Source organism: Pan paniscus, chromosome 1 (genome assembly GCF_029289425.2).
Source record: "Pan paniscus chromosome 1, NHGRI_mPanPan1-v2.0_pri, whole genome shotgun sequence".
Lineage (NCBI taxonomy): Eukaryota > Metazoa > Chordata > Mammalia > Primates > Hominidae > Pan > Pan paniscus.
The window spans coordinates 37336711-37359474 of record NC_073249.2 but is presented as its reverse complement, the minus strand read 5'-3'; the positions used below and the strand labels follow the sequence as shown (position 1 = coordinate 37359474).

Below are 22764 nucleotides of genomic sequence, written 5' to 3'. Positions count from 1 at the left end.
AAAAACTCAGATGGGCGTGGTGGCGCACCCCTGTAATCCCAGCTACTTGGGATGCTGAGACAAGAGAATCACTTGAACCTGAGAGGCAGAGGTTGCAGTGAGCCAAGATCATGCCATTGCATTCCAGCCTGGGTGACAGTGAGACTTCATCTCCAAAAAAAAAAAAAGAAATAGAAGTATTTGTCTCCACCCATAATAGTTTGAGAGGAAAGAAAAAGTTGTGACAAGGAAATTTAAAACTAATAGACTCCTTATAAAAATTAGCTGGGCATGGTGGTGCATGCCTGTAGTCCCAGCTACTGGGGAGGCTGATGCAAGAGAATCGCTTGAACCTGGGAGGTGGAAGTTGCAGTGAGCTGAGATCACGCCACTGCATTCCTGCCTAGGTGACATAGCGAGACTGTCTCTCAAAAACAAACAAAAACTAATAGACTATTACATAGTCATGATTGTGGTAAAAATAAGTAAATAAGAATATGGTTAAAAAAACTAATAGACTCAGCCTGCTGGCAGCCTACATCATCATATGCCTTTGTTTGCCATTGGCCAGTACCACTCTTGTTTTAAGTACTACCCTTGATTTAGCCCTTCTCTAAATAAGAGATTATCTGAAGAAAATTTTGGTGGTTTTGAGTAAGCTTAAAAATTTTTGTAGCTAGGCGTGGTGGCTCACGCCTGTAATCCCAGCACTTTGGGAGGCTGAGGTGTGTGGATCACTTGAGGTCAGGAGTTCAAGAGCAGCCTGACCAGCATGGTGAAACCCCATCTCTAGTAAAAATACAAAATTAGCTGGGCGTGGTGGCGCATGCCTGTAATCCCACCTACTTGGGACGCTGAGGCAGGAGAATCACTTGAACCCAGGAGGTGGAGGTTACAGTGAGCCAAACTGCACCATTGCACTCCAGCCTGGGTGACAGAGCAAGACTCCGTCTGAAAAAAAAAAAAAAATTGTGTTACTCTTTATATATTTTATTCTTTATTTCTGCTTTAGCTCCCAATATGGAACATGTACTAGCAGTTGCCAATGAAGAAGGCTTTGTTCGATTGTATAACACAGAATCACAAAGTTTCAGAAAGAAGTGCTTCAAAGGTAAGTCTAGGTCTACAATTTTTGTTTTAACATTTAAAAAACTTTACAAATCCTCAAGTATATTATTATTTGAACACATTCTGTTTTAGTCTGTCTTCTGTTGCTATAAAGGAATAACTGAGACTGGGTAGTTTATATAGAAAAAGTTTACTTGGTGCGTGATTCTGCTGGCTAGAATATTAGACATCTGGTGAAGGCCTCAGGCTGCCCCCACTCCTGGCAGAAGGCAAAGAGGAGCCCATGAATACAGAGGTCACATGGCAAGAGAAGGGTGTACTACCAAGCTCTTTTTTAACAATCAGCTCTCCAGGGAACTAATAGAATGAGAACTCACTCATCTTTTCACCTCTTAGGGAGGGCGTTAATCTGTTCATGAGGGATCCACCCCCATGACCCAAATGCCTCCCATTAGGTCCCACTTCCAACTTTGGGGATTAAATTATAACATGAGATTTGGGAAGGGACAAACATCTGCAGTATATATAACACATTCCCAATTATATTAACTTCTGATTAAGTCTTTTTAGGGACCAGATTAGATGTGAATGGTGGACTGCCTATCTGTCAATAACTGTTAACTGTGACAATGCCTTTACTCAAAGTTAAGAAAAATACTTTTTAGGATTAAAAACAATTCTTCAAAAAGTTGAATCTTTAACACTTAATGTGGTTAGAGAAGTGTTGCTTTAAAATACTTATATTAATCAAGAATTTTTCATGTTTAAAGCAAAGTTCTAACCTTAAGAAGCTGATAATTTGGAACCCATAAGTCAAGTGTTGAAATAACTGAAATAAAACAAAGACTATAAATTATGTAGAAGTAGAAAGAAAACACACTGGTGTCAAAGAGAAAGCTCTCATGTAGTAAAGAAGGCTAGGAAAATTTACGAAGCATGGGGCATTTGAGTTGGATTATGGTATTTAGACCAGTGGAAATGGAAGGGGGCACTCCAGGTGAAGGGAAAAGCATTAGCAAAGGTCTAGAGATAGAAAAGCATAGGATATAATAAAATAGGAAGTGACCAATTTGTTTGGAATAAGGTATCAAGAACAGTGAGAGATGAGGCTTGCAACCAAGATAAAGACTAAAGAATGCAAAATGTTGAATGTCAAACTAAAGTATTTTACATTCCATTCAGAGAGCATCATGAAGTTCTTTTTGTTTTTGGTTTTTTTGTTGTTGTTGTTGTTGTATTTTTGGTAGAGATGGGGTTTCACCACATTAGCCAGGCTGGTTAACTCCTGGCCTCAAGTGATCTGCCTATCTTGGCCTCCCAAAGTGCTGGGATTACAGGTGTTAGCCACTGTGCCCAGCCAGTATCATGAAGATTTTTGAACTGGAATATATTTCAGAAAGATTCCATTTTAGAGAATATATTACTAGTGAACTCATGGAAAGGAATTTGACATCAGATGGTAGTAGTTCTCATGTGGTAATTAAGGGAATGTGTAATTTCTGTGAGTCCACAATTCTCTTTGCTCATGCCAAAGGGTGCTGACTACTGATTTTTTATGTGTGCATCTTTATTTTTATTATTTTAAGTTCCAGGGTACATGTGCAGGACATGCAGGTTTGTTACGTAGGTAAACATGTGCTGTGGTGGTTTGCTGCACATACCAACCCATCACCTAGGTATTAAGCCCAGCATGCATTAGCTATTTTTCCTGATGTTCTCCCTCTCCATGCTCCCCCTCAAGAGGCCCCAGTGTGTGTTGTTCCCCTCCCTGTGTCCATGTGTTCTCGTTGTTCAGCTCCCACTTATGAGTGAGAACATACGGTGTTTGGTTTTCTGTTTGTGCATTAGTTTGCTGAGGATAATGACTTCCAGCTCCATCCATGTCCCTGCAAAGGACATGATCTCATTCCTCTTTATGGCTGCATTGTATTCCACAGTGTATATGTACCACATTTTCTTTATCCAATCTATCATTGATGGGCATTTGGGTTGATTCCATGTCTTTGCTATTGTGAATAGTGCTGCAGTGAACATATGCATGCATGTATCTTTATAATAGAATGATTTATGTTCCTTTGGGTATATACCCAGTAATGGGATTGCTGGGTCAAATGGTATTTCTGGTTCTAGTTCTTTGAGGAAGCGCCACACTGTCTTCCACAATGGTTGAATTAATGTACATTCCCACCAACAGTGTAAAACTGTTGCTATCTCTCTGCAGCCTTGCCAGCATCTGTTGTTTCTTGACTTTTTAAATAATTGCCATTCTGACTGGCGTGAAATGATATCTCATTGTGGTTTTGATTTGCATTTCTCTAATGATCGACTACTGATCTTTTTACTACTACAGCTTTCCAGGCATTTAAAGCTATATTAATATGGCTACCACAGAATACAATTTAGACATTTCACATTTACCATTTTCTTTGTTTAGAATGGATGGCTCACTGGAATGCCGTCTTTGACCTGGCCTGGGTTCCTGGTGAACTTAAACTTGTAAGTGACTTTATTTCATTAGGATCTGGGTAAATACTGATAAGGGATTGCTTTATTAAATTGTGCTTACCTTATTTTTGAAAGGTTACCGCAGCAGGTGATCAAACAGCCAAATTTTGGGACGTAAAAGCTGGTGAGCTGATTGGAACATGCAAAGGTCATCAATGCAGCCTCAAGTCAGTTGCCTTTTCTAAGTTTGAGAAAGGTAGGTTTGTGCTTATCTTCTTTCATCTCCTTAACCTTCTTTGCAGTTGGGAGATAAGAACCTGTAATTGTTTCTACCCTTTCCCCTATCAAAGTTACTACTTTACCTACATAGATGATTAAGATTCTTTTTTTGGAGACAGTTTCGTTCTGTTGCCCAGGTTGGAGTGCGGTGGCGCCATCTCGGCTCACTGCTACCTCCGCTGCCTCCCGGGTTCAAGTGATTCTCCTGCGTCAGCCTCCGGAGTAGCTGGGACTACAGGTGCACATCACCATGCCCAGCTAATTTTTTGTATTTTTAGTAGAGACGGGGTTTCACCATGTTGGCCAGGCTGGTCTAGAACTCCTGAGCTCAGGCAATCCACCTGCCTCAGCCTCCCAAAGTGCTAGGATCACAGGCGTGAGCCACTGCACCCAGCCAGGTGATTAAGATTCTAATATGACTGAAAACCTTAATAAAATTAAATTGGTTTTAGGCCCACTCTTCTGGACATTATCTCTAGCTTGTCCCTGAAAGTCAAGAGTCTTTGATAAGTTTTTCTGTAATCTTGCACATAAGGTAAAGATTTATAAACAGCTACAATACCATTGTTCAACTTTGATTGTTCATTGAAGTTAAAACCTTGTACTGGGCACTCATTAACTATTTGTAAAACAGAGTTACTTTAACTCTGCTTGTTTAATCTAAATGAGCTATAAGGCTGATAAACAACATGATTTTTTTCTACCTAAAAATTTATCATGTATTTGGTTTAAATGGCCTGTTTTTTGTTTTTTGTTTTTTGTTTGTTTGTTTGTTTTTTGAGACGGAGTCTCTGTCACCCAGGCTGGAGTGCAGAGGCTCGATCTCGGCTCACTGCAGCCTCCATCCCCCGGGTTCAAGCAATCCTCTCCCTCAACGTCCCAAGTACCTGGGAGGGATTACAGGATCCTGCCACCACGCCCAGCTAATTTTTGTATTTTTAGTAGATCTGGGGTTTCACCATCTTGGCGAGGCTGATCTTGAACTCCTGACTTCGTGATCCACCTGCCTCGGCCTCCTAAAGTGCTGGGATTACAGGCGTGAGCCACCACACCTGGCCAAATGGCCCAATTTTCTATTATGTTTTCAACTATTACTTAAAATTGATTTTCCTATGTTTATATTGTTATAATGGACAAGGAAGATTTAAGAGTTATATAACAGCACAGTACTGTAGCAGCTAGGGAAAAACTTATCAGTGGTGTCTGAATAAGCTCTTCATTTCTGTTTTTGTTTGTTTGTTTGTTTTCTCCTTCCATTTGTTTCTCACTAAATAAATTTTTTTAAATGGACCAACAAACATTTCTCTCAAAGGAGTCTCTGAAATAATCTGACTTTAATCTCTGAATAATAGTGACAGACATTACAATCTCCTTTATCACTGAAAAAAAAAAGTACTCTGTTTTAAAAATCAAATGTTTTCATTTATTCACCTGAGCCATTTAGGAGGTTAAGCTGGTTTGGACTGGTTTTTTGTTTGTTTGTTTTTTGAGACAAATTCTCACTCTGTTGCCCAGGCTGGAATGCAGTGGCGTGATCTTGGCTCACTGCAACCTCCACCTCCCAGGTTCAAGCAATTCTCATGCCTCAGCTTCCCAAGTAACTGGGATTACAGGCGTGCACCACCACGCCCAGCTAATTTTTGTATTTTTAGTAAAGACAGGGTTTCGCCATGTCGGCCAGGTTGGTCTCGAACTCCTAACCTCAAGTGATCTGCCCGCATTGGCTTCCCAAAGTGCTGAGATTACAGGCATGAGCCACCACGCCCAGCCTGGCTTGGATTTTTAAGAAAGTCAGTTTTAATCTACTGTGGTTGCAGTTGAAACTGGAACCTTGAAGGGGAAATATGACATGATTTTTCTTATTTCTGCATAACTTTATTAACATATTTAAGTAGTTAGGTATGCTTGTGTTCTAGTTTTCTACACTCTTGTGTCATATCTGAGTTTGTGAAAATAATTTTAAGATAATGAAAATTTACCTAACTAAAGAGTAGCGGAAAACATCATATCTTTTGGTCTTGTTGCTTAATTTTTACAACTCCGCATGTGAATCAGCCTATGACAATGAGCTGTAGAAGAAAAGGCACTGAGTTAGAGATTGGGGCAGGTGGCTTTTTTCATGATTTTCAGTAGTTCATAGGTACTCTAGTGTAAATTAGTCTGATCGGATACTACTCCCAAGCCCTGTGGTTTGTTTTGGTAAAACAGAATAGATAATAGCTCCACTCACTCCATCAGCCATAAGCCCTCTTGCAGGGCAAACCTTTGCAACTAAACATGGAAGCCCTCTGTTTTATTCTGGCCTCCTGGGCAAAGTGATTTTAACCTCCTTGGGCCTTCATTTTCTAATTTTATGAGATAAATACCTAGTCTATTTAGGTCACAAAAATATTGTAGACATAAAAGTGAGGTGAAATATGAATACTTTTTTTTTTTTTAATCTGAGCTCATTATGGTGGCTCATCCCTATAATCCCAGCAACTTGGGAGGCTGAGAAGGATTGCTTGAGGCCAGGAGTTCACGACCAGCCTGGGTAACATAGTGAGACCCTATATCTAAGAAAACAGAAAATTAGCTTGGTACAGTGGTATGCACCTATAGTCCGAGCTACTTGGGAGGCTGAGGTGGGAGGATCGCTTGAGCCCAGGAGTTTGCAGCTGTAATGAGCTGTGATTGTGCCATCGTACTCTAGCCTGGGCAATAGAGTGAGACCCAGTCTCAAAATAAATTAATTAAATCAATCGATCTATCTATAATCAATCAGAGGACCATATAAATACTTAGTGTTTTGTGGGGGTTTTTGTAGGTAGTATGGTAGAAAACATCTTTGGTCCAGTTCCTTCCACCCTACATAGGTAGGATACAAATAATCCTAACTGGACATAGTCATACTAATGGAATTTGCCTTCCCTAAGTATCTACCAACTAAAAGCAAAGAAAATGGACTCAGATAAGTGCTTTGTGTGGCAAAAGGGCAGGTATTAGAACTTCTAGTGGATAATTAAAATTGATTATAAATTTATTTCTATTTCCTCTCCTACAAACTTACCTATATTTACACCTTCTTTCTCATTCTTCATTCTCAAGTTTTAATTAAATGAGAATCTCTTGCAAGTGGGCCAGGCATTTATTTTTTCAAAGTTCCTCAAGGGATTTCAATGTGTAGCTAAAATTGAGAAACATTCTTGATCCTTCCCAAGACCTTCCACCATCACATGCATCCCCACTACCCTGTATCTTCAAGTTCTCCCTCTCTATTGGCTGTTTCTCCTTAGGAAAGACTCAAGAATGTCTGTGGCCTATTTTCCCAAATATCTTAACCCTGTGTTCTCTTTTAGTTGTTACTGTTTCATATTTTCCATCTCCTTTAATTTGGTTTAATCTATTTTCCACATCTAGCCCTCTTCCTGAAATCACTCTTGCTAAGGTTATTAATTATCTAATTATCAGAAAGCACGAAACTTTTCAGGTCTTTTCTTCTGCTTGTATAATGTGTTACACTTTTGGTCTTTTATAGAATTTCAATAAAAGTCTTTGCTTAGAATCTGTGATATCCCACTCCCTCTGGTACTCCTTCTGTCCTTCTCTTTATTCTTTCATAGTTGCTTTTACCTAGCTTGAAGTGTTAGCAAGGCCCAGGATTTGGTGTTTAGCCTTTTTTTGCTTTCAACCTATACCTTCTTGGACAGTTTCATCTGTACCAGTTTTGTTTTGTTTTTCATCCTACTTGTGTTGACCCAGATCTATATTCCTAGCCTTAACCTTTCTGCAAGTACTTCAGATTCAACATGTCAAAAAGTGAACCCACAATTCCTCCCTGAACTCATGATTTCTCCCTGGCAATGCCATCTTTTTCCTCTCCTCTGATATCATTTCCTTGAACAACGTATTTAACTTTTCTTATAGTGTGAGTCTGATGGTAATAATTTACCTTAGTTTTTCTTTACCTGAAAATGTCCTTATTTCATCATCATTCTCGAAGGACATTTTTGTTGGATATGAAATTCTGGGTCAACAGCTTTTTTTTCCTTTCATTGCCTAAAGTTGTTCCACTATCATCTCTGCTTTCATTGAGAACTCTGTGGTTGTTAAAATCATTTCCCTGTATATAATATGCTGTTTTTCCTGACTATTTTCAGGATTTTTTGTCTTTGGTTTCTAGCAGTTTGACTGTGGTATGTCTAGTCATGGTTCCCTTCACAGTTTTCCTCTTTGAGGCTTGTTGAGCTTTTTGTATTTGTAAATTCCTTTTTACTGAATAGGAATTTTTCTGTCATTTCTTGAAATACTTTTTCTGTGCCAGGTGTGGTGGCTCAGGCCTGTAATCCAAGCACTTTGAGAGGCTGAGGCAGGCAGATCACCTGAAGTCAGGAGTTCAAGACCAGCCAGGCCAACATGATGAAATCCCATCTTTACTAAAAATACAAAAATTAGCCAGGCATTGTGGTGGGCACCTGTAATCCCAGCTACTCAGGAGGTTGAGGCAGGAGAATCGCTTGAACCTGGGAGGCAGAGGTTGCAGTTAGCTGAGATCGCACCACTGCACTCCACACTCCAGCCTGGGCAATAGAGCGAGACTCTGCCTCAAAAAAAAAAAAAAAAGAAAGAAAGAAAGAAATATTTTTTCTGCCTAATTTATTCATATTCTCTCTCCTCACTGTTTCTTCTGTTACCTTAATTACCCATATATATATTTTTTTCAATTACTCATGTATTTGACTTTTCTAAATTATCCCATGCATCCTTGAGGTTTTCTTTTTTTCAGTTATCTTAAACTTAAGATAAAATGAACAAGCCATAAAATTCATCCATTTAAAGTGCACGGTTTAGTGGTTTTTAGTTTATTCACTAAGTTGTGCAGCTATCACCACAATCTAAATTTAGAATCTTCTCATCAGCCCAAAAGGAAACTTGAACGCATTAGCAGTACTTTCACCCATTCCTTCCAACCCTGTACAACCACTATAGTAATTTCGGTCTCTATAGATTTGCCCATTATATACATGCATACAAGTGGAATGATACAATATGTGGTCTTCTGTGACTGGCTTCTTTAATTTAGCCTAATGTTCAGTTCTATTTTTCTCTCTCTTCTTCAAATTGAATGATTTCTATTAATTTGTCCTAAAGTTCACTTTCTCTATTTTCTCCAGCCTGTTCTTAGGCCTATCCAGTGATTTTTTTTTTTAATTTCAGATACTGGTTTTCAGTTCTAAAATTTTCTTATTTTTTTTTAAGACAGGGTCTGGCACTGTTGCCCAGATTAGAGGGCAGTAGCATGATCATAGGCACATGCCACCATGCCTGGCTAATTTCTTTTTGTATTTTTTGTAGAGATGGGGTTTCACCCATGGTTGGTCTTGAACTTCTGGGCCCAAGGGATCTTTCAACCCCGGCCTCCCAAAATGCTGGGATTACAGGCATGAGCCACAGTGGCTGACCTTCATTTGTTTGTTTGTTTGTTTCCTGCTGAGATTTATCATCTTTTTATTGATTACAAGTGTATATATTTTTTCTTCCTTTTTTTGTTTTTTGTTGTTGTTGTTGTTTGAGACAGGGTCTCACTCTGTCACCCAGTTTGGAGTGCAGTGGCGAAATCTGCTCACTGCAACCTCTGCCTCCCGGGCTCAAGTGATCCTCCCACCTCAGCCTCCCAAGTAGCTGAAGCTATAGGTGCATGCCACCACACCCGGCTAATTTTTGTGTTTTTTGTAGAGATGGGGTTTCACCATGTTGCCCAGGCTAAGTGTACATTTCTTTAACTCATTTAACATGGTTATGTATCCTTTACAACCTTATCTGATAAATCAATATCTGGATTATCTTGGGATTGGCTTCCATTGATTTATTTTCCCTTGAGAATTATTCGTTTTCCTGGCTCTTTGTAAGTCAAGTAATTTAAGATTATATTCAGGACATTGCGAGTGGTATGTTGGGTTCTAGATTCTGTTATATTGCTTAGAAAAGAGCCTTGGTGTTCCTTTTTTAACAGGCAATTCACTTGTTTGGATCCAAATTGAAGACTGTCACACCTACAGGAGGGCAGTGGATCTTATCTCAATTATTTTCTTTAGTTTAAGCCTCAGCTGCAAACTGCTTTCAGTTTCTCTTGCCCATATGGTACAGGGGTCAGCCAGAGACTTGGACTGAGTTTAAACACGGAATTATGGGTTCCCTTTCTCTAGCTGTCTCCAGGTTTTCCCCGTCCCCTCACTCTCTGACTGTTCTTGTTGCTCCCAGTCTCCTTTTCCTGGTTCTTCTGGCTTGAAAGATGGCAGATTTTTTAATTTGCATTTTAGCTGCCTGGTATTAATGCTGCAACTTTGGCTGTCCTCAAGGTAAAACCACACACACACAAAAAAAACACCAAAAAACCCAGTAACTTAATCTCAGGCCAATCATTTGCTAAAGATGTTGACTCTCCTCCAAAAATTGCATGTTTAAGAGGAAAGTGGGCCGGGCGCGGTGGCTCATGCCTGTAATCCCAGCACTTTGCAAGGCTGAGGTGGGCTGATCACCTGAGGTCAGAAGTTCGAGACCAGCCTGGCCAAGATGGTGAAACCCTGTCTCTACCAAAAATATAAAAAATTAGCCGGGTGTGGTGACACATGCCTGTAATCCCAGCTACTTGGGAGGCTGAGGCGGGAGAAGCGCTTGAACCTGGGAGACAGAGGTTGCAGTGAGCCAAGATCGTGCCACTGCACTCCAACCTGGGTGACAACGAGACACCACCTCAAAAAAAAAAAAAAAGGAGGAAAGTGGTAACTTAAAGGGAGGAGTAAATTTTATCCTCAAACAACAGTTTCTATTTTAGGCGGAGTAAATTCCAACAAAAGAGGGGAAAAATGAACCTGAGTGACAGTCTGTACAGCCAAAGCTGTTAAAAGGAATGAATAGTGCCTGACACTTAAAAAGTGCTGAATTAGACGAATGGTTTCAACATGGCTGACTAGATGCATCTGGTACTCACCTCTTTCACAGAGTGGAACCAAAATAGTGAGATATTACAGTGATAGTGAGATCATAGATAATCACCCTTCAAATAGATCATCTAAGAGAGAACACTGGGATTCAACAGAGAAGTGATAAGAAGCTCCGGAAGCAAGGAAGAAGAGAAAAGTAAAGCAGCCTGTTTGGCTGGGATCAGCTAGGAATCTGGAGAGGCTTCCTATGCAGGGAAAGAGTAAGTGAGAGACCCCCAGCAGCCCAAATACCCACTGTGAACCCTAATAATAGCCATGGGAGACCCCTTGATTCTCACGGACCCTGAGACTAACATAGGGAGCTGCCTGGAGACTTGATGGAGGCATTGCTCCAGAGAGATATCATACTGGGTCCCACAAACCCTCAAGTCCTAAGCAGCTGTAACACTGATTTTCAGAGCCCAGCCCCCACCAGACTGTGTCCTGCCCTGCCACCCAGGCTGAATTGGGAGCCACACACAGCGACCTCATTCCCCTGAGTGGAGGGGCAGCTGCACATTTTCACACTCCCCAAGGACAAATTCCACTGCCTGCAACCACCACCACTCTGGGCTGCTGCAGGGCAGAGGTGTGGGCAAAACTCAGTCCTTTAACTGCCTGCCTATGGGTACTCCCAGGGAAAGCAACCCCACTCTCCATGTCAGTACTGCAGCATAGCTGCTGCTGCCCCTTACCTGAGCATTCCACCAGAAGCCTGGGGATCACCCCACCCCTGCCTTCCATAGCCAGCACCTGCATGCACCACCAGGGTCACTGAGGGCAGTTCCACCCAGCCTGGCTTCATACCCGCCACTACCCAAGCACACCCTCTGGGAGGCCTGAGGATTGCCCAGTTCAGTTCATCACCAGTGGTGCCTGAGCACTCCTCCTAGAGTCTAAACTTGGGCCTACTCAATCTGCTGCTACCACCATAGCTGGCACCAACCTGTACATGCAACCTGCAGGTCTAGGGACTGGCCTGCCCAACCTGTCACAGCCATCGCCAACACTAGTACGGAACACTTGGGTTCCAGGGGATTTTTTCATCACTGCTACTGTCATCATCCACACCACTCCACACCTCCTGCCCAGGGGCTCAAGAACTTGCCCACCCACCTGGCCCACTGCTGCCATTTCCAATACCTGAGTAAGCCATCTGAAGGCCCAAGAATCTACCTGCCTGGATCCATTAACACCAGTGCCAGCGTATGCTGCCTTGGGGCCAAAGGACACAAAGGCTCAGACCACTGCTGCCACCACTGGGGCCTGAAGACTGGCCCACCTGGTATTTCAATTTCTGGCAAAACTTAACCAGTCTGCACTAAAAACCACACTCTAATCTGCCAACGAAACCAGATACCAATGACTCTATTTATGGCCAAAAGGAATGATAGAGACTATGCTACTGCTTGCCTCCAGAACCAAAGCCAAGTGTCCTCTCCAACCATCACCATAGATACATCTTCAGGAAAATGTTCTCCACTACAAACCAAATTCAAAAAATTGGAAAAAGCAACTGTTACACCAGGTGCACAAATATCAACATAAAAACACAGAGAAATCAAAAAGCAAGGATATGTGACACATCCAAAGGAACACAGTAATTCTTCAGCAACAAATCCCAATCAAAAAGGAATTCTCAAAATCCTGGAAAAATGATCCAGAATATTGATACTAAGGAAGCTCAGTGAGAGAGAAGAGAATTCTGAAAGACAATACAAAGAAACAGAAAAATAATTGAGGAAATGAATGAGGAATCTACCAAAGAGATAGGTATCATAAAATAGAGCTAAATTCTGGAACTACAGAATTCATTTAATGAAATACAAAATACTTTTGAAAGCTTCAACAATAGACTAGATCAAGCAGAAGAATCCCAGAACTTGAAGATGTTTTGAAGATCTTTTAAAATAACCTAGTCAGACAAAAATAGAGAAAAAATAATAAACATGAATGACTAAAGCTTTCATGGCATATGGGACACTATAAAGTGGCCAAATATATGAATTTTCAGTGTCCCAGAAGGCAAAGATAAAATGAAAGGGTTAGAAAGCCTATTTAACAAAATAATAGGTGAAAACTTCCCAAGTCTAGCAAGGGATTTATATATCCATATACAGGAGGCTCCAAGATCCCCACATGGATATAATTCAAAAAGATTTTTTTTCCATGGCACATTGTAGTCAAACTCAAAAGTCAAAGACAAAGTGAAAATTCTAAAAGCAGAGAAAAAACATCTAGTCACCTATAAAAGAAACCCCGTCAGACCTAACAGCAGATTTCTCAGCAGAAATCTTATAGTTCAGGAGAGAATGAGATGATATATTCAACATGCTTAAAGAAAAAAAAAAAACCTGCCACCCAAGAATACTACATCCAGTAAAATTATCCTTCATAAATAAAAGAGAAATAAAGTCTTTCCCAAACAAGCAAAAGCTGAGGAAATTAATCACCAGTAGATGGGCCGTACAGAAAATACTAAAAGGAGTCTTATACCGGGAAGTGAAGAGCAATATCTACTGTCATGAAAACACAAGAAAATATAAAAACTACTGGTGAGTAAACACACAAACAAGAAAGAGGAAAGACTGAAATGTTACCACTACCGAATACCATGAAACCATAATGATAAAAAGTACCAGAGAAAGGAAGGAACAAAGGATATACAGAACAACCAGAAGTCAATCAATAAAGTTAGGAATAAGCCTTCACATATCAATAATGTTGAATGTAAACATGTTAAACTTTCCATTTGAAAGGTACAGACTGGGCAAATAGACAAATGTGACCTAATTATATGCTGCCTACAAGAAACGCATCTCACCTGTGAAGACACGTATAAACTGAAAATAAAGGAATGTAAAAAGATACTACATGCAAATGGAAACCAAAAGCAAGCAAGAATAGCTATACTTACATCAGATAAAACAGACTTTATGTCAAAAGCAGTAAGAAGAAACGAAGGTTATTCTATGATGATAAATCAGTTCAGCCAAAGGATATATCGATTCTAAACATGTATATACCTAACACTGGAGCACACAGATATATAAAGCCAATACTATTAGATCTAAAGGGAGAGACTCCAGTTCAATAGCAGTTGAGGACTTCAGCCACCCCACTCAGCGTTAGACAGATATCTAGAAAGAAAATTGGATTTAAACTGCACGTTAGACCAAATGGACCTAAGAGATATTTACAGAACATTTCATCCAACAGCTACAGAATACACATTCTTCTCATCAGCAAACAGAATATTCTCCAAGCTAGACCACATGTTAAGACACAAAACAAGTCTCAACACATTTTTAAAAGTCGAAATAATATCAGGAATCTTCTCAGACCACAATGGAATAAAACTAGAAATCAACAACAAAAGGAAGTTTGGAAACTACAAATACGTGGAAATTAGGCAGTATGATTATGAATGACTTGGGTAAAGGAAGAAATTAAGGAAATTTTTACAATTCTTGAAACAAATGAAAATTGAAACCCAACATACCAAAACCCATGGGATACAATAAAAGCAGTACTAAGAGGAAAGTTTATAGCAATACACACCTATACCAAAAAAGTAGAAAGACTTTAAAAGAATCTAACAATGTACCTCAAGGAACTAGAAAAGCAAGAACAAACCAAACCCCAAATTAATAGAGGGAAATAATAAATAGCAGAGCCTAACTAAATAGAGACTTAAAAAAACAAGAAAAAGCGTCAACAAAACAAAAGGTTGGTTTATGGAAAAGATAAAATCAATAAGGTACTTGCTAGACTAACCAAGAAAAAAAAGAAAGATGGTCTTAAATAAAATCAGAAATGAAAAAGGAAACATTGCAACTGATAATACAGAAATACAAAAGATCATCAGAAACTATTGTGTACAACTATACACTAACTAGAAAACCTAGAGGAAATGGATAGATTACAGGACACATACAACCTACCAAGACTGAATCAGAAAGAACTAGGAAACCTGATCAAATCAGTAGTAACAAGATCAAAGCAATAATAAAAAGTCTTCCAACAAAGAAAAGTTCAGGACCAGATGGCTTCACTGCTGAATTCTACCAAACTTTTAAAGAACTAACACCAGTTCTCAAACTATTCCAAAAATTGAAAAGGATGGGAATTCTCCCTAATTCATTCTACAAGGCCAGCATTATTCTGATACCAAAACCAGACAAGGACAAGGACACACACAAAAAAACTACAGAACATATGGACATAGATGCAAAAATCCTCAACAGAATACTAGCAAACTGAATTCAACAGCACATTAAAAAAAAAAAAAATACACCATGATCAAGTGGGATTTATCCCAGGAATGCAAGACTAGCTCAATATAGACAAATCAATAAACATGATACATACATCACATCAACAGAATGAAGGACAAAAACCATATGATCATTTTAGTAGATACAGAAAAATAATCCGATAAAATTCAGCATCTCCTCCGAATTAAAAAACTCAACCAACTAGGCATAGAAGGAACATATCTCAACATAAAAAGGCTGTATATGACAGACTTACAGTTAACACCACACTGAATCGAAAAAAGCTGGAAGCCTTTCCCTTGAGAACTGGAACAAGACAAGGACGCACGCTTTTCACCACTCCTATTCAACATGGTACTGGAAGTTCTACCCAGAGCAATCAGGCAAGAGAAAGAAGTAAAAAGTATCCAAACTGGAAAAGAAGTCGTATTTTCCTTGGCTGATGTTATGATCTTATATCTAGAAAAACTTAAAGACTCTACAAAAAAAAAAAAAAAAAAAAAACCTCAGATCTGATAAATTCATTAAAAGTTGCAGGATACAAAATCAACATACAAAAAAATAGCATTTCTATACATCAATAATGAATTAGCTGAGAGAGAAATCAGGAAGGCAATCCCATTTACAATAGCTACAAAAAATAAAACACCTAGGAATAAATTTAGCCAAAGAGGTGAAAGACCTCTATAAGGAAAAGTATGAAACCGATCAAAGAAATTGAAGAGGAGACAAATGGAAAGAGACCTCATGCTCATGGATGGGAAAAATTATTATTTTTAAAATGGCCATACTACCCCAAGCAATCTACAGATTCAGTGCAATCCCCATCAAAATACCAACATCATGTTTCACAGAAGTAGAAAGAACAATCTTAAAATTTATGTGGAGCCAAAAAGAACCCAAATGCCAAAGCAATCCTAAGCAAAAAGAATATAGCTAATATAATAACTAAAACAGCATGGCATAAAAACAGACACAGAGACCAATGGAACAGAATAGAGAATTCAGAAATAAATCCATATATTTACAGCCAACTGATTTTCAATAAAGTTGCCAAGAACCTACAATAAACGGTGCTGGGAAAACTGGGTATCCACATGCAGAAGAATGAAACTGTACCTCTATCTCACTATATTAAAGAAAATTAAGATAGGCCAGACATGGGGCTCATGCCTGTAATCCTAGCACTTTGGGAGGCCAAGGCAGGTGGATTGCCTGAGCTCAGGAGTTCAAGACCAGCCTGGGCAACATGGCAAAACCCCACCTATACTAAAATACAAAAAATTAGCTTGACGTGGTAGGCGTGCCTGTAGTCCCAGCTGCTTGGAAGGCTGAGGCATGAGAATCGCTTGAGCACAGGAGGCAGAAATTGCAATGAGCCAAGATAGCACCACTGCACTCCACCCTGGTTGACACAGTGAGACTCAGTCTCAAAAAGAAAAAAAGAAAAAAAAATCAAGATGGATTATAAAGACTTAAATGTAAGACCTGAAACAATAGAACTACTAGAAGAAAACATAGGGAAAACACTTCAGGATATTGGTTTAGGCAAAGATTTTATGGCTGGCCAAGAACTGAAAAGCACAGACAACAAGAACAAATAGATAAACTAGACTATACTAAACTAAAAAGCTTCTGCATGCCAAAACTTTTTGAATGGGAAGTATTTGCAAACTATTTATCTGATAAGGGAATATATGTAGAATGTATACAAGGAACTCGAACAACTCAACAGTAGAAAAGACAAAATATTAAAAAGTAGGCAAACACAGACTGGGCAATGTGCCAAAACTGTCTCTACAAAGAAATACAAAAAAATTAACTGGGCATGGTGGTGTACTACTGTAGTCCCAGCTACTTGGTAGGGCTGAGATGAGAGGATCACTGAGCCCTGAGCGGTGATTACACCACTGTACTCCAGCCTGAGTGATAAAGTGAGATCCTGTCTCAAAAAAAAAAAGGCAAAGACCATGAATAGACATTTCGCGAAAGAAGACATACAAATGGCCAACAGGTATGTGAAAAACTGCTCAACATGTCTAATAACCACAGTGAGATATCATCTTAACCCAGTTAGAATGGCTATTATTAAACAAAACATGCTGGCAAGGATGTGGAGAAAAGAGAACTCTTATACACTGTTGGTGGAAATGTAAATTAGTCCAGTCACTATGGAAAACAGTAAGATTTCTCAAAAAAAAAAACAAAACACATAGAATTACCATTGATCTGGCAGTCTCATTATTGGGTATTGATCCAAAGAAAAACAGTGTATCAAAGGAATAACTGCAGTCACATTATTGCAGCACTATTCACAGTAGCCAAGATATGGAATCAATCAACCTGTCTATTAACGAACAAATAGAGTTTTTAAAAATGTAGTATATACACAATTGAATACTATTTGGCCATAAGGAAATGTCATTCACATCAACATTATGTTAAACAAGCCAGGCACAAAAGATAAATTTCACATGTTCCCACTTATATGTAGGTGCTAAAACAGTATCATGGAGGTAGAGAGTAGAATGATAAATAACCAGAGGCTGGAAAGTGATTGGGTGTGAGGGGGGAGTGAAGAAAGGTTGCTTGATGGATACAAGCATAAAGTTAGATACAAGGTATAAGTTCCATTGTTTGATACCTGACTATTGTCACCTTACAAATTATTGTATATTTCAAGCAGCTAGAAGAGAGAACTTAAAATGTTCCCAGCACATAGAAATGATGACTACAAGGTGATGGATACCCCAGATACCCTGACTTGATCATAACACATTCTATGCAGGCATCAAAATATCACATATACCCCATAAATATGTAAAATATTATGTATCAGTAAGAAAAATTGCATGTTTTCATTCAATTTCCACAGACCCCTCAGGTAGCTGTTTTTGTGTTTTATCCCATTTACAACTAATGCAAGTGGATTAGTTTAAGTGCTCACTCTTTCACACAGGAAGCAGAGTTTTTTTCTGGCTTAATTTTAAAGAATAAAACATTACAGATAAATTGAAGTTCTCCTATAGTGCCTTTTCCAATCCCATTGCATCCCACAGGCAACCTCTTTAACAAACTTCATATGGATCTGGTCCATATTTTTATACTGAGCCAATACAGTTTAGAGGTTTGGAGTGTAAGCTCTGGATTCATACTGCCAGGAATACCTTTACAAGTTACTTATCCTCTCTGTGCCTCTCTTGGTACTTACCTAATAAGGTGGATAGCAAGGATTGAGATAATTTTTATAAAACACGCGGGATAGTAGCTAACATTTAGAATAAGAAGCACTCTGTATTTTGACTCTTGTTATTCTTATTACAACTGTACTATATATTTTATATGGGTTTTAAAAAATTCACAGAGGGGTGATTCTATGAAGTTTTGGTTCAACATTAGCATCTCAAGCTCTTCATAATCCTTTTTCCTATTTGTTATTGAGCCATATATTTTTAAATGTTTGATCTCCAGTGACAGATACAGTACCTAGCACATAATAGATAGTCTAGGAAATTTAAACTGAAATATATGTGTCATTGACTGGTTTTGTTAACCTCTTAATAATCTGTTTATTTCCCCACAGCTGTATTCTGTACAGGTGGAAGAGATGGCAACATTATGGTCTGGGATACCAGGTGCAACAAAAAAGGTTATCTAGATCTATTTTAATTTTGAGAGATTTGGGATTACCCTGTACTTAATTTTGAGTGAAAGTTAGTGATTTCATCTGATTACCACCAGGGGGCATGTACTCATAATTCCCCATTTCTGCTCACTGTTCCAGATCTCAGGATCTTCACTGAGTGTCCTGAGTGATAAATACATGAGTGTCACTGTTACAAGTATTACACTCATGTATTTATCTCATATTGTCTTCTGAATTATAATGCCATTTACCCACATTATTGATGGACTTAAAAATATTAATATGCAGCCTCACTGATAAATGTCTTTATTTTGGTTTTTAAGAATTTATTTTATTTTATTATTATTATTTTTTTTTTTTTTTTTTGAGATGGAGTCTCTGTCACCCAGGCTGGAGTGCAGTGGCATGAACTTGGCCCACTGCACTCCCCACCCGCTGGGTTCCAGCAATTCCTCTAGCTCAGCCTCCTGAGTAGCTGGGATTACAGGCACCGCCACCATGCCTGGCTAATTTTTGTATTTTTTTAATAGAAATGGGGTTTCACTATGTTGGCCAGGCTGGTCTCAAACTCCTGACCTCAAGTGATCTGCCCACCCCGGCCTCCCAAAGTGCTGAAATTACAGGCGTGAGTCACCAGGCCCAGCCTGATTTTAAAGAATTAGATTGAATTAAACATAAGCTCATGGTTGTCTCATGATGCCATTAAGCAGACGATGATTATCTCACTGTTCACTTTTAGTTAATTTATTAAAATTTTTTTGTGTGTCTGCATTTTAAAAAATTGATAACAGTTCTACATATTTTCAGGGGTATATGTGATATCTTGATACATATATAGAACATGAAATGATCAAATCAGGGTAATTGGGATATCCATCACCTCAAACATTTATCTTTTCTTTGTGTTGGGAACATTACAATTCTTCTCTTCTGGTTTTTTGTTTCTTGTTTTTTTTTTTTTTTGGAGACGGAGTCTTACTCTGTCACCCAGGCTGGAGTGCAGTGGCATGATCTCATCTCGCTGCAACCTCCGCTTCCCGGGTTCAAGTAATTCTCCTACCTCAGCCTCTCGAGTAGCTGGGATTACAGGTGCATGCCACCACGCCCGGCTAGTTATGTATTTTTAGTACAGACAGGATTTCACCATGTTGGCCAGGCTGATCTGGAACTGACCTCAGGCAATCTGCCTGCCTCGGCCTCCCATTCTTCTAGCTATTTTGAAATAAATAATAAAATTATTTAGAAAAATTTTAATAAACCTTATTTTGTAGAGCAGTTTTAGGTTCACAGCAAAACTGAGCAGAAAGTACAGAGAGTTCCCATATAGCCCCTGCCCTGCCCACACACAGACTTCCCCACTGACAACATCCTATGCCTGAGTGGTACATTTATTATAATCAGTTAACCTATGTCAACACATGCTGTCACTCAGAGTTTATAATTTACATCAGTGTTATATATTCTTAGTATTACACATTCTGTGGATATTGACAAATATGTAATGACATGCGTCCACCATTGTAGCATCATACACAATAGTTTCACTACTCTAGAAATCCTCTGTGCTCCAGTTATTCATCCCTAACTCCCTCTAAGCCCTGGCAACCACTGATCTTATTACTTCCCCCAGTCACATTTCCTCCATGTCATTTTATGGCTTTATCAAGCTCATTTCTTTCCAGTGCTGAATAATATTCCATTGTCTGGATGAACCAAAGTTTATCCATTCACCTACTGAAGGACATCTTGGTTGTTTCCAAGTTTTGGCAATTATTAAAGCTGTTATAAACATCTCTCCCTTTTTATACATTATAGTCTCACCACGGGAGATGTAGTACAGCTGGCTCTGCTGGCTTCTAATTTCACCAACTTGGTCAAAAATTACTTAATATTGAAGTTTTATGTACACATGTTATATTCAGCATGTAAGAATCCTGAAACCTAAATTTCCTTGGAATATCTTTCAGATGGGTTTTATAGGCAAGTGAATCAAATCAGTGGAGCTCACAATACCTCAGACAAGCAAACCCCTTCAAAACCCAAGAAGAAACAGAATTCAAAAGGACTTGCTCCTTCTGTGGTAAGGTTTTACAGATGTATACATGTGTGCAGATCTTATCTGTAGGATAGAATAAATGGGAGGCTATTGATTAAGTGAATGAGAATCTTCATGATTCTCATTTAATATCAGTGGTTTATTGCTTATTCAGTACCTACATTTGTGGTTCTCAAATTCTAATTTTTAGTTATTCTGAATTATAATGCCATTTACCTATATTATTGATGGAATTAAAATATTATATGTAGCCTCGTTGATAAATATCTTTAAATTTATTTTGGTTTTAAAGAATTAGATTGAATTAAACATAAGATGTTGTCTCATGCCATTAAGCAGAAAGTGATTTTTTTTTTTACAATTTCAATATCTACATTTTTAAAAATTGATAACATAATTTTACATATTTTGGGGGGTACACTATGTATAATGATCAAATCAGGGTAATTGAGATAGCCATCACTTCAAATACTGTGTGCATCAGAGTTGCCTGAGGCACATGTTAAAAATTCACCTTACTCATCCCTAAAAATCTCTCTACACACACAGACACAAACACACACATACACACAAACACACCCCTATAGTGGAATTCATTAGGAAAAGTGGGGGAGGAGTAGTTTGAAGAAGCATATTAAGTACTGTGATGCAGTTTTCTAAGGGGAAAGAATACCTGTTGTTTTCGTAATACAAACTACAGAAAAATATGTTTTTTGTTTTGAGACAGAGTCTCGCTCTGTCACCCAGGCTGGAGTGCAGTGGCGCAATCTTGGCTCACTGCAAGCTCCGCCTCCCGGGTTCACGCCATTCTCCTGCCTCAGCCTCCCGAGTAGCTGGGACTACAGGTGCCCGCCACCACGCCCAGCTAATTTTTTGTATTTTTAGTAGAGACGGGGTTTCACCGTGTTAGCCAGGATGGTCTCAATCTCCTGACCTCGTGAGCCTCCCAAAGTGCTGGGATTGCCGATGTGAGCCACCACGCCTGGCCAGCTTATTTTTAAGCATTTGACAAAATATTGTTAAATATATTGAGAAACACATGGGTAGAACATAGTACCACTCTAATAACTTACAGTCAGAGCTCAAACAATGCCCATAATATATCCTTTTTCTTTAAAAAATTGCCCTTTTTCTCACTTTAATGTAATTTTTTTTCATATTCCTGGTGTGTAGGGTACAAGTTAATATTTTGGGGGAAGTATGACTGCTAAGACATTAAGACTTAAAACTATACACCGCGAACAGGACACAAGCGTGAATGGAAGCAGATAGTAGAGGCCATATGAAGTTAAAACGAGTAGCATCTCAGACATTTAATCTGGTTCTGAGCCAAGATAACTTGTTAAGTAATAGCAATTAGGAGGTACGACTCCACTGGGCCTCTTTTTCAGGGCATGAAATAATCTTTTATTCATAATTCTTTTGATACTCCTATATGATAATCTAGGTAGACAGCAACATTTTAGAGATTAAACTGGCACAAGAAAGTTAAATAAGTTTCCTAAGGATACCCACAGCATATTAGTAGGGCTGAGTCTAAGTAGATACAGTAGGCTCAGACAAGCAAAATCTTTTAGTCACCAGTTTGTTTTTTGAGTATAAGTTGAAATATTAACACTATATACTAAAACTTAATGATCCTTGCTAAAATTACCTCTTGGTCAGCATATATATCTGATTGAGATTATTAGACAAGACTTCATCTAAGTCAGTCTGGGGAGAAAAGTCGTTTTTTAGCACCTTGTTCTCTTGATGGTAAAGATTATGATGCCCAAGATAGAATCTTCTTCTTTTTCTTTTCTTGTGCTATCAGGATTTCCAGCAAAGTGTTACTGTGGTCCTCTTTCAAGACGAGAATACCTTAGTCTCAGCAGGAGCTGTGGATGGGTAAGAGTCTATTTCTTTTTTCTTCTGACGAGATCTTTTTTATGAGACTGTGATGAGGCAGTCACATAGTCTCATTATAATTGAATGTGTGTGCTTTCAACTGTCAACATAGCAAGTACCCCAACTGAGGAAAGGAACTATAGATCACATTGGAAAATACCTAGT

The 22764-nt window shown here is 38.8% G+C and overlaps 1 protein-coding gene across 3 annotated transcripts in view; it reads left to right on the top strand.

The window, feature by feature from the left end:
* Nucleotides 1-22764, top strand: part of DTL (denticleless E3 ubiquitin protein ligase homolog) — a 67044-nt gene that overhangs the window by 8029 nt on the left and 36251 nt on the right. For all 3 annotated transcript variants that reach the window (XM_003814190.5, XM_055108385.1, XM_063597300.1), the window contains exons 3-8: nt 992-1090; nt 3482-3543; nt 3628-3748; nt 18594-18659; nt 20624-20736; nt 22526-22599. In XM_003814190.5, the coding sequence (XP_003814238.1) occupies nt 992-1090; nt 3482-3543; nt 3628-3748; nt 18594-18659; nt 20624-20736; nt 22526-22599 (535 nt within the window). The remainder of the gene's footprint in view (nt 1-991; nt 1091-3481; nt 3544-3627; nt 3749-18593; nt 18660-20623; nt 20737-22525; nt 22600-22764) is intronic.